Below are 12,349 nucleotides of genomic sequence, written 5' to 3' on the forward strand. Positions count from 1 at the left end.
TCCCTCGATCACCACAGCCCTTCCCATTCTTCCCTATTGTTATACCTCTTACCTCCATCTTCACGCATCGGACAATTCAGCCCACGTGTCGACGACTTACACGGAGTTTTATACTCTTCTCTTTTCTCTCTCCAACCCCCCCATAATACCTAATTATCCTAGAAATACCCCTGACAGCAATGTCTACCTACAAGAAACCCCAGTCAGAGCCTATAGCCATTGTTGGCACAGGTTGTCGATTCGCTGGCGACGTAACATCAACAACAAAACTCTGGGATCTTCTCACCAACCCCAGACAATTATCACAAGAGGTCCCGAGCAACCGGTTTAACGCCCAAGGCTTCTACCACCCAGACGGCGAATACCATGGAGCAACCAACGCAACACAGGGCTACTTTCTCGAGGAAGATCACCGTGTATGGGACGCAGGATTCTTCAACATCACACCCAAGGAGGCCGAGGCCATCGACCCTCAACAACGCATCATCCTCGAAGTCGTCTACGAAGCCTTGGAATCGGCCGGATATACACTCGAGAAATACGCTGGAAAGAAGGTTGCCGTATACGCAGGGCTCATGACAGCAGACTACGACTCATTATGCCAAAGAGACGACATTACATCGAATCAATACTTCGCAACAGGCAACTCACGGGCTATTCTCTCTAACCGAATCTCATATTTCTTCAACTTCCGTGGTCCCTCAATGACCATTGATACAGCATGCTCATCAAGTCTCGTCGCTCTTCACCAGGCCGTCTTGAGTCTCCGGTCCGGTGAGTGCGAGATGGCCTGTGTCGCCGGTGCTAACTTGATGATCACCCCCGAGCAATTCATCAGCGAGGCCAGTCTGCACATGCTCAGCCCTACAGGCACATCAAAGATGTGGGATGTGAGTGCAGACGGATACGCCCGCGGTGAAGGCTTTGCGGCTCTGTTCATCAAGCCACTGTCTCAGGCTTTGAGAGACGGCGACTCCATCATCAGCATCGTGAGAGAGACTGGTGTGAACTCGGACGGACGCACTCAGGGTATCACCATGCCCAGCCCCCTCGCCCAAGCCGAGTTGATTCGGGACACGTACCGTAGATCCGGCCTGGACTCACAGAATCCCAGTGATAGACCCCAATACTTCGAAGCTCACGGAACTGGCACCCAGGCCGGAGATCCCAGGGAGGCCGAGGCCATTTCAACGGCATTCTTCGGCAACGAGGCCAAGACTACTGCCGAGAGTGACGATACGAAGCTTGTAGTCGGATCCATCAAGACGGTCATCGGCCACACGGAAGGCGCCGCGGGTCTAGCTGGCCTCCTCAAGGTGGCCCACTCCATGATCAACAACTGCATTCCACCCAACCTGCATCTCAACACCCTCAACCCTAGCGTGAAGCCGTTCTACGGACACCTCCGAATCCCCGTCGATATCGTCCCTTGGCCCCAGGCCCCGACTGGCCAGCCCCTCCGAGGAAGCGTCAACTCTTTCGGCTTCGGCGGCACCAACTCCCATGCCATCCTCGAGAAGTACGAGCCTAGCATCCACGATGAAGTCGCGAAGCACTTCGCTCCAGCACTGGAGGCACCAGTCTCGTCGCTCACCACCACACCCTATGACGCCGAAGCTCTCGCTGTCGGCCTTCCTCTAGTCATCTCTGCCAAGTCACAGAAGTCTCTTGTTGCTGTGGCCCAGGCCCTTCGTGACTTCATGGCGTCGACTGACAAGTCGGGCGACGAGGTCGCTTACAACCTGTACGCCCATCGTTCGGCCCTGACCTACCGCACCGCCATCAGCGCGGACTCCCGCGATGGAGTCATTGCCGCCCTCGACAACCTTCTCTCCAAAGCCGGGTCTTCTTCCAACCCTGAGCTTGGTGTTCGCGCCAAGCTCGACGGCGGCGAAGTCAAGATTCTCGGTATCTTCACTGGTCAGGGAGCGCAGTGGTCCGGCATGGGCCGTAAGCTCTTCCACTCCAGCAGCGTCTATAGGAACACCATTGAGAACCTCGAGAAGGTTCTCAAGTCTTGCCCCCACCCGCCCACGTGGTCCCTCATTGAGGAGCTCATCCATCAGGATGATGCCTCTCGCATCAACATTGCCGCACTCTCTCAGCCCCTCTGCACTGCGGTGCAGATTGCTCTTATCGACCTACTTAGCAGTATCAATGTCTCCTTCCACACCGTTGTCGGCCACTCATCCGGCGAGATCAGTGCTGCCTATGCCGCCGGCGTGCTTAGCGCTCGCGATGCCATGCTCATCTCCTACTACAGGGGTATGTCTGCTCACCTTGCCGGCGGTAAAGACGGCCAGAAGGGCATGATGATGGCTGTCGGTATGACCCGCGCTGAGGCGTCAGCTCTCTGCGCCCGGGATGATATCAAGGGTCGTATCTGGGTCGCTGCCAGCAATGCACCGACCAGTGTCACTCTCTCTGGAGACGTGGATGCCGTCAAGGCGCTCCAGGTTGAGTTGACTGAGGGGAAGAAGTTTGCTCGTCTTCTCGTCGTCGACACTGCTTACCACTCTGCTCACATGGAGAGACCGGCGGCTCAGTACATGGAAGACTTGGCTGGTTGCGGCATTGAGCCGAGACAGCGCAACTCGACCGTCTGGATCTCCAGTGTGTATGCTGATGGCACAGAGCCAAGCATCGAGGAGCTCAAGGGCCCTTACTGGATGGACAACATGGTCAAGGCCGTCTCCTTCTACGAGGCCATTGATCTTGCTCTCAGCTCCCAGGGTCCCTTTGCCAGTGCCGTCGAGGTCGGTCCTCACCCCGCCCTCAAGGGTCCCGTCCAGCAGACCGTCAAAGCTGCCACTGGTGGCGCTCTGTCATATGCCGGCCTACTTGACCGCAAAAAAGACGACAGACACGCCTTTGCCGAATTCCTGGGCTTTACTTGGAACTACTTTGGCACCGATGCCATCGACTGGAAGCTCCTCGTCGCACAGTCTTCTCAGCCTGGTCTCTCGTCTTCGAGAATCGAGCTGCCTTCCTACCCCTGGGACCACAGCCAAATGCATTTCCGCGAGTCTCGCATCGCCCACCAGTATCAGTTCCGCGAGAAGGGACCTCATGAGCTTCTCGGTGTCCGTACTCGCGATGACACGGAGTTTGAGCTGAGATGGCGCAACATCCTTAAGCTTGAGACTGTCCCCTGGATCCAGCACCACAAGTTCCAGGGCCAGGCTCTGCTTCCTGCCTCTGCTTACTGTGTGCTTGCACTGGATGCTGCAAAGGCTGTTCTCAATGGCCGTGAGGCTTCGGTTGTTGAGCTCACGGATCTCGAGTTCATGAGTGGTATCTCCCTGGAGGCCAATACTTACGGTGTCGAAATCTTGGTGTCATTGAGCATCGCGCCCCCTTCCACCAAGGGCCGCTTGGCTGGCAAGATCATTGAGGGTGTCTTCACTATCACTTCATGCTACGCCGATGGCGTCACTCCTATGCAAAAGAACTTCACCGGCAACCTGCGCATCTACCTCGGCGAGCCTTCTGAAGATGCCCTTCCCACACGCGACCCCTCCATGGCCGAGACTCTTCCTGCCGACACCGACTCCTTCTATCAGATGATGTTGGGCATTGGCTTGGATTACACCGGCCCCTTCCGCGCTCTGCAGAGCATTGACCGCAGATACAACTTCTGCTCGGCTACGCTCCAGAAGTTCCATAACACCGACACTACTGGACTCGGAGTCAGCCCTGCCACCCTGGACAGCTGCTTCCACTCCGTGTTTGCCGCTGTGGCTTCGCCCGGTGACAAGTCTCTCTGGACTTCTTTCCTCCCCAGGAGCATTGAGAAGATTCGTTTCAACCTCGCGCTTTGCGATGGTAAGCCTGCAGACAATGCATCGCTAGTTGTCGACTCTGTCATCACTCAGGAGATTCCTCGCACTAAGACCGCGACGACAAAGTTTGTTGGTGACATGAGCATCTACAACCCCGACGGCGAGATGGAGATTCAGGTTGAGGGTCTCATGGTCGCTTCCTTTGCCAACTCCAAGCCCGAGGACGATAAGGAGCTCTATCTCACGACCGTGTGTGATCTGGATCCTGAGCACGAGATCATTGCTGCCGACCTTAGCCAAGAGGACGTTGCTACGGAGCGCATCTTGCTCGAGGCCTGCGAGAGAGTCGCGCGCTTCTACATCCACGACGACTCCCTCAAGGAACTCTCGTCGTCGCCCAACTTCTTTACCCCGCCGGCCACTCCCATGTCGCCTCCCAAGGCTAGACCGTCCGAGGCTACTCCTAGCCCCTGGCAACAGGACACTGCCGAGACACTGGATGCCTACATCCTGCAGTCTCCCTTCCAGCACGCCCTGAGCTTCATCCGGCTGCTTGGTGAGAACATCCCCGATGTGCTCCCTGCAATGCTCTCGACCATCATCCAGGAAGCCAAGCAGCTTCATCGCTTCCGCTCCCATGTCAGCCGTGTCGTCTCTCAGCTCGCTCATCGATACCCTCGCATGCGAGTGCTTGGTTTGACTGACCCCGAGACCGCGCTCACAAAGCACGTCATTGACGGCTTCAAGGGCTCATTCGTTTCCTACACGTTGGGCAACGAGACTGAGCCGGACCTCATGGCAAGATTCTCATCCGACGCGATCAAGAAGAAGATTGACACCGAGCACACCAAAATCCTTGACAACGAAGACAACTCATCTCTCCAGCCGTTTGACATGGTCGTTCTGACAACCTCGATTGTCAAGGGCGCTGAGCAGCGTGCCAAGCTCAAGCAGGTCCAGAGCCTCATGAAGCCTGGTGGTTTCCTCATCCTCATCCATGAGTCGATGAGCCCCCTTCGTGACAGACTTCGTCGTGCTTTTGGCGTGAGGAGGCAGGCTGATCTGCCGCTTACTCCTCCCGAGTGGCCTGACCTTCTCGACGAGTGCGGCTTTGCGCGCGTCTCCAAGAATGCTGAGCAATTCTTCGCTCCTGACTTCTCCCTCATCGTCAGACAGGCCGAGTCGGACATCAAGCAGGCTGCTCTCAGCCCCCTCAACAGCTCTGTTCCCAAGGTTTTGGGACACACCCTCATCATCGGTGCCCAGGAGAACACGGCCGACCTGTCTGCCGAGGTGCATCAGAAGCTGGACCCGTTGTGCAGCAGCATCGACATCATCGCCGACTTGGACTCTCTTCAGCCTGCCATTTTCAATGAGATCAGCTCCGTCATCTTCCTTGCCGATTTGGATGAGCCCATGATGAGCTCCATGACGCCAGAGCGTCTTGATCTCTTCCGTGCCCTGATGGCGCCTGAAAAGGTTGTTCTTTGGGTCACCATGAACTCGCGCGCCGGCAACCCTGAGCACGCGGCGACTTTTGGCTTCTGTCGCTCCATGCTTGCTGAGATCCCCAGCCTGAAGCTCCAGATGCTCGATCTCGACTCTCGCCGTGATTCTAGCGATCTTGTCGCCGAGACCTTCCTCCGTCTCAGCATGAAGACGCTGCGCAGCGCTGCTCAGGATGGCAAGTTGCTGTGGTCTCACGAGAATGAGATCTTTATGGAGCATGGCAAGAGGCTCATCCCTCGTCTTCTTCCTTGGAAGGAGGGTAATGACCGTGTCAACTGCCCTCGCCGCCTTGTGGCTGACGAGGTCAACACTCTGAAGCAATGCGTCGAGGTTGTCTCTGCCCAATCTGGCGATGGTTCTGCCGTCTACACTGCCAACATTGTCGAGGAGACTGACATTGATGATGCCGTGGCAATTCCCGACCAGAGCGTCATTCAAGTCAAGTACAGCTCAGTCGAAGTCATCAACTTTGGACTCAAGTACGCCTCTCATGTTTGCATTGGCAAGGAGGTCACATCAGGCGAGCTGTGCCTTGCCATGACCAAGTCGAACTCGTCCTACGTCACCGTTCCCAACTCTTGCGTCTTCCAGCTCAGCAGTAGCAACATTGAGCCCAAGCTCCTCCTGGGTCTCGTCCTGAGATACCTCGTGGCCTTATCCGTCGCCGAAGACATGATGGAGCAAACTGTGCTTCTCCTAGAGCCCGATGCCGCTCTCTTGGAGTGCATGAAGGAGGTCTTTGAGGCAAAGGGTGCGAGTGTCATTGCTTGCACCACAAACGGATCAAGGCGCAAGTCCTTTGATCAACGCTATATTCACCCTTACGCCAGCAACCGTGAGCTCAAGGCACTCTTCCCTGCCCATGGTGCTTCTGTCATTGACTTCCTGCCCGAGGGCAGTGAGCTATCCGAGACCATCCTTGACTGCCTTCCGGAGAACTGCGAGTACCACTCTCGCTTCTCTCTCCTGACCTCGGAGCACGTTGTCGCCCTCGGTGACTCCATGGACATTGAGCACCTCTGGGAGACAGCCATCGGAAAGGCAATCACCAATGTCAGAAGCATGAACAGCCGCATCGGTTTCCCGGCTCTGGAATCCATCTCCGTCCCTCAGCTCCTCGACCACACCGGCAGCAGCAAGCCCTTCCAGATCCTCGACTGGCGCGCTGAGCGCGAGGTGCAGCACATTGCCAAGCCCCTCTTTGGCACGCAGCTCCTCCGCCCTTACAAGACCTACGTCCTCGTCGGCTTGACACGCGACATGGGTCAGAGTCTGTGCAACCTCTTCTTCGAGCACGGCGCGCGCCACATCGTCCTCGCCAGCCGCAACCCCAATATGCATCCTCAGTGGATCGACGACCTTAGCGCCAAGGGGTGCGAGGTGCGCATCGAGAGGCTCGATGTCACCAGCATCGAGAGCGTTCGGGCGTTCAAGCAAAGGCTGGCGCAGGAGATGCCGCCTGTTGCTGGTGTCATCAATGGCGCCATGGTTCTCGACGACCGCGTGTTCGCGCAGATGGATGTCGAGACCTGGAACAGGGTTATGCGTCCTAAGACTGTTGGCTCAAGCAACCTTGATGAGATCTTCTGCGAGGCTGACATGGAGTTCTTCATCATGACTTCGTCGTTCGCGGCGCCTGGTGGCCACGGCGGACAATCCAACTACGCGGCAGCCAATATGTACATGAACGGCCTCGCCGCCAACCGTCGCATCCGCGGCCTGGCTGGCTCGGTCCTCAATATTGGTGTTATCTACGGCCTCGGTCTCCTCCATCGCGAGCGCACTGACATCTACGCGTTCCTAGAGAAGGATGGCTACCCGCCCATCTCGGAGCGCGACATCCACCACATGTTCCTCGAGGCCATCGTCGCGGGCCGCCCCCTCGACGGCCAGATCTACGACATTACGACTGGTCTCAGCCGGTACAACGCCAACCGTGAGGATAAGCTGCACTGGCAGATTGACCCGCGCTTCTCGCACTTCACCTTTGAAGAGGATGATGAGGGCGCCGAGGGTGAGGGCCAGGGCAAGCAGAGTCTCAAGGAGAAGATCAAGGCCGTCGAGGGCGGTGCCGAAGAAGTTGCGGCCGTACTCACCGAGGGCTTTGCGCGGTACCTCGAGGTCGTACTCGGACAGGGCGAGGGCAGCGTCAAGGGGGAGCACAGCGTAGGCGAGCTGGGTATGGACTCGCTTGTTGCTGTGGAGGTGAGGGGATGGTTTTGGAAGGTGATTGAGCGGGATGTTTCTGTAATGAAGATCCTGGGCAGCGCGAGTGTTGCAAAGTGTGAGTTTTTTCTCTTCCCCTTTGCTTTTCTCTGGACTTTGACTGACTTTTCGTTCCTAGTGTGTCTTGAGGTTGCCGACGGCTACATCAAGGAGAAGAACAAGGCATAAAATGCCGATACTATACTCTACGGGCTAGACCCGAGAGTGAGAGAGGAGAACCAAGAAGGGCTGTAAAATCTTCTTACGATACCTCCTCTGAGCATATGTTATATACCATCATGTCTGCGCTGCATTTACGTATGCTTTTTCTGCTTTTTTTTATTGCATTTCAGCGTGGGTGTCGGTGGATGGATGGATTTGGTGACGCGGTTGGGGAAAAATCTTGTGTTCCTTCGTCAAGTCTGTTTTAGCCATGATATCTTTTTGTGTTTGTTTGTATGATTTGGTGTATTGGGCGGGAAGGAATGCTTTCTCGACATTGGATGGGAAAAAAACTTTGGGGTTGGGATCTACTGGATTTTCGGTCGGTGACTTGCCACGTCAAGTCGTTTGTTTTTGCTTCATGCTTGGTTTGGTTATTTGATTTTTGAGATATACCACTGTCCCTACGATTATCCATAGCTGTCAGTTAGAGTCACCCGAAAGACTTATGTTCTTGACCGTGGCGTTCCCACATCTTGAAGTCGTGATGAGTTTTTCTAGTTCTCATACATGAAGTCTACCTATTCTACACGAGGCGTTCTTCACAGAGTATCCATAGATGATCGGGTATTGAATGTTTGGAAACGGACCGGGAATAGCCCACCAAGGTGAATCAAGAATCAAAACATTTCATCCCCCCAGCTCTTAAGCTTTCCAAACCCACATATTGCAATATAACCATTCGGGCTAGACACCTGACAAGACGACCGTCCAAACCCCAACTTCCTAGAAAATCCCGCTCATCCGGCCGTGACATCCAATGTGGATCCCGCCCGTTGCCTCTTTGGGGTCGGGGATGCCCTCCCTCCGCGTCCCCGCATCAACAACCACGCTACCACCCGGCCTGCCGGCCCACCATGATCCACTTTCATCTTGTCACGCTTGTCAAGGTGTGCTTCTCAAGCTTTCCCCCCCCCCCCCCCCTCCTTCTTTCAATGTTTGGCAGTTTGCTCGTATGGTCTGGTTGTTTACCAAAGCGAACCGCGGACCTGGGTCCTGCGAGCTTGGCGTTTCTTCCCAGGCACGAGATGAATCTCCGCACGAACGGGGACAGAGGGAAGGGGTCCCCCAGATACTGTCGATCCTTTTCCCGCCAATGACTGTAGGGAACCCCCTCGGGCTCAGACGAGTCTTTGAGAGCTCGTGGCTTCGGAAGCATCGCTCGATCAACTTCCCGGTTAGGATTGGGTTCACGGATGGAGGGTCCCACTAGAGATATTGAAAGCGGGATGGGGTGATGTAGCAGCCAAGAGAGAAGAAGTAAATTTCGCGTCTATATAAAGACGACCTGCCTTGTTGCCCATCCCTTGGGTCTTTGAATTTGCTAGGTTGGTCTGTTCCCTCTGGAATCACAATCCACAACGACAATGGCTCGCATCACGGCATCCGTCCTCGTCGCCGCCGGCTTGGCCCTCACCGCCAACGCGCAAGCTCCCGTCTGGGGACAGTGTGGCGGCACAGGATGGACAGGCTCGACTAGCTGCGCTTCGGGAGCATATTGCTCCTCCCAGAATGCTTGGTATTGTGAGTAAATCCCGCGTTGGGAGAGGAGAGAATGTTGGACACCTAGGGTTGACTGGCTGTAGACCAATGTGTTCCCGGGACGGCGCCGGCCGTTTCCTCTACCAAAGCCACCAGCGTCCCGGCCTCGACCACCCGCGCCGTGACAACCACCACCTCCGTCCGCACCACCTCTTCCTCCCGCGCCCCGGCGTCAACGGCCACCTCCGCCCCGTCTCCTTCGGGGCCAAAGTACTTCATCACCTTGTAAGTCACACCGCATACATACTCCACAGCAAGAGAAACGAAGCTCACCAAGACAAACAGCGGAGACTCCTACTCCCAGACTGGCTTCAACATCAACTCCACAAAACCCAACCCCCAAAACCCCCTCGGCAACCCAGACCTGCCCGGCTGGACCGCCTCAGGCGGCCTCGACTGGGTCGGCTTCATGGTCACCCAGTTCAACGCTTCCCTGACCTACTCCTACAACCTAGCCTACGGCGGCGCCACCACGGACGCGAGCCTCATCGCGCCCTACGCCACCACGGTGCTCAGCTTCATCGACCAGGTGGCTGAGTTCTCGCGCAGTCTGGCGTCCAAGCCGAGCTGGGCGCCTTGGACGGCGGATAATACCTTGGTGGGCGTGTGGATGGGCGTCAACGATGTGGGAAACGCGTTTTGGCTTTCGAATCGGGAGACATTGTTGGTTCAGGTTTTGGGAAGGTATTTTGATCAGTTGCAGATCTTGTATGATGCTGGGGTTAGAAAGTTTGTGTTGCTTGGTGTTCCGCGTGAGTTTTTTCCCGTTTTCCTGTCCCCTCCATTTGGAAGGATAGTCAGAAAGTCCGACATGGCTGGTCATACGAAGCACCACTCGCAGAGACCACATATCAAACTAACAACCTCATCTGCACAGCAACCCAAAAGACTCCCCTTATGCTCGCCAACGGCGCCGACTCCAACGCCCAGCTCGCCGCTGCCATCAAGCAGTACAACGACCTTATCACCAGCAACCTCGCCGCCTTCAAGGCCAAGAACTCGGGCATCACATCTTGGGTCGTCGATACCACTCCCGCGTTCGACAAGGCCATTAACAACCCGACCGCCTACGGCGCTCCCGACGCCACGTGCTACAATGCTGATGGCGTTAGTTGCCTGTGGTTCAACGACTACCACCCTGGCGTGCAGATCCAGAAGCTTGTGGCGCAGGCTGTTGCGGCGGCTGTAGGTTCGCCGTGGTTCACTTGTGAGTTGTCCCTTTCAATGGCATTGCGTGCTTGTTTTCTGACGAAAGATGTAGCATGATTGGGCTTGGCTTCAGGTTGCTGGCAGAGAAGGTAGTTGTCTAGGTAGTGAATCTAAGCTGCACCGGATGCGATGAGAATTGCCCAAATCTGTAACGCGTATTGAATATCCTGACTAACATAGAGATCTCAACTTGACAATCTAAGTAAGATATCTTAAACTCCATCTTGGTGCTCATAGTTCGTCAAGGATCAAGACGACTTCACAAGATCATCGCTCACGAAAACAACACGCGTCTTGCCTAGTCCCGCCTCGCTCCATCCCTTCTCAATATCCTTCATTGCAATCACCCTGACTTCCTTGCCCTTCAAAGCAGCGGTCACACCAACCATTCCACCAAGCTCGCTCGCATACTCCCTCATGAGCCAGCTGCCCGGTCCAGCACCACGGAGCGCGACCCTCTTCCCTCGCAAGATGGCTCCAGGGAGAGTAATATCCCCATCACCAGACACGGAGCCAATGTGTACATACTGCACCTCCCTCTCCGACTTGGGCAAGGCCTTGAGCAGTTCCACCACAGGGCTTCCATAGACGTAATCCAGTACAACATCCACTTCGCCCAGCTTTGACCAGTCCGTCTCCTCGCCATTGAGAATGATGCGCTCGTCGATCGGGATCTCCTCCATGGCAGTAGCATTCCTCGCGATACCGACAATCCGACCGGCACCCTTGGCACGAGCAACATCAACAGCCACGCGCCCGCTAGCACTTGTCACACCCAAGATCGCGACAGAGAAGCCTTTCTGCTGCGGTGCCGCGCGCGCAGACAGCGCCATCCAGCTACTCATGACGGGATTCATGTAAGCAGCGACGACAGCAGCGTCCGCGCCCTCTGGGAGCGGTGATACAGCGGCTCGGTCAACGTTGACGAATTCCGCAAAGCTGCCTGTCGCGAGGGCGGCGAAGAAGTAGCGTTGACCGGTGGTCGGGTCCTCGCCTACGCCGTCTGCACCGGGGAGGTGAGGGAGTGTGGAAGCGGTGTAGTGTTTGCCCGAGGCGCGGGAGAGAACGAGGCGGTGGACGCCTGTTGCGAGGACGCGGAGGCGGATTTGTGTTGGGGATGGTTCTGGGAGGTCCGGGACGGTTGTGTAGGTCGGGGGTGAGCCCCAGGTGTTGACGAGGGCTGCGTGCATTGTGTATGGGTGTGATTGATGGACTTGACCGAGATTGTTTGATGAAGAAGACAAAGTTGGTAATGCGCTGCTTAAATACTGACTTGAGGGTTTAGAAAAGTTGAGACGATGTCTGGGACCGAGACAGTTATATACTATTCGACAGCTAAACAAAGAAAGCCAGACAAACATTGTAACCAACCGCATCGTTCAACATTCCAGGGCCGGCAAGTTACCTCGACATACATAGTCCTACTCAAGTACCCGTCTTACACACTTAGACACTTAGTGGCGGCGCCACTGCGAGACGCTGAGCATGCAGTCTTTTGCGTAGTAAGCAAGCCTAAACCACCCCTCGTCTCGTCTCGTCTCGCTGCGCCGCGCTCGGCATTAGAAAGTAAGCCGCGCGCGGCCGATGACCATGCCTCCCATCTAACGGGCCCCAGACTAACGAGTTCATCTCGCGTCGCGGTGGCAAAAAAATGGCCTCAAGCTTTCTTTCCCGCGCGACAAGCTTTCGTGTAGGGCTGAATGGGCAGCGGGCGGTACTAGCTTGACTGGCTAGCTTGAGAGACACTAACCGGACTGCGTAAGCCGTGCGGAGCGGGTTGTAGCAAGTTTGTGTGTCATCCGGGACGCCGGCACCGCAAGCGAAAAGTCCGTCGGCCTTCCGGAGGTCAATGGATCCTCCGCTCCGTACGGTACGGATGT

General features: G+C 56.0%; 3 protein-coding genes across 3 annotated transcripts; 2 read left to right on the top strand and 1 right to left on the bottom strand.

Moving 5' to 3' along the window:
- Nucleotides 1–179: 179 nt before the first annotated feature.
- On the top strand, nucleotides 180–7,685 carry CABS01_10761 (beta-ketoacyl synthase domain-containing protein; the record flags this gene model as incomplete). The annotated part of the gene is made up of 2 exons (XM_060544116.1): nucleotides 180–7,575; nucleotides 7,636–7,685. 2 exons carry the CDS (start codon nucleotides 180–182, stop codon nucleotides 7,683–7,685), a joined length of 7,446 nt encoding a protein of 2,481 aa, XP_060398840.1.
- Nucleotides 7,686–9,085: 1,400 nt separating this feature from the next.
- CABS01_10762 (fungal cellulose binding domain-containing protein) lies at nucleotides 9,086–10,526 on the top strand (the record flags this gene model as incomplete). Its single annotated transcript, XM_060544117.1, has 5 exons — nucleotides 9,086–9,242; nucleotides 9,305–9,485; nucleotides 9,546–10,012; nucleotides 10,138–10,467; nucleotides 10,516–10,526. 5 exons carry the CDS (start codon nucleotides 9,086–9,088, stop codon nucleotides 10,524–10,526), a joined length of 1,146 nt encoding a protein of 381 aa, XP_060398841.1.
- Nucleotides 10,527–10,717: 191 nt separating this feature from the next.
- Nucleotides 10,718–11,659, bottom strand: CABS01_10763 (quinone oxidoreductase; the record flags this gene model as incomplete). Its single annotated transcript, XM_060544118.1, has 1 exon — nucleotides 10,718–11,659. One exon carries the CDS (start codon nucleotides 11,657–11,659, stop codon nucleotides 10,718–10,720), a length of 942 nt encoding a protein of 313 aa, XP_060398842.1.
- Nucleotides 11,660–12,349: the final 690 nt, after the last annotated feature.

This window comes from Colletotrichum abscissum (genome assembly GCF_030869225.1).
Source record: "Colletotrichum abscissum strain IMI 504890 chromosome Unknown Scaffold_28.1, whole genome shotgun sequence".
Taxonomy (NCBI): Eukaryota; Fungi; Ascomycota; class Sordariomycetes; order Glomerellales; family Glomerellaceae; genus Colletotrichum; species Colletotrichum abscissum.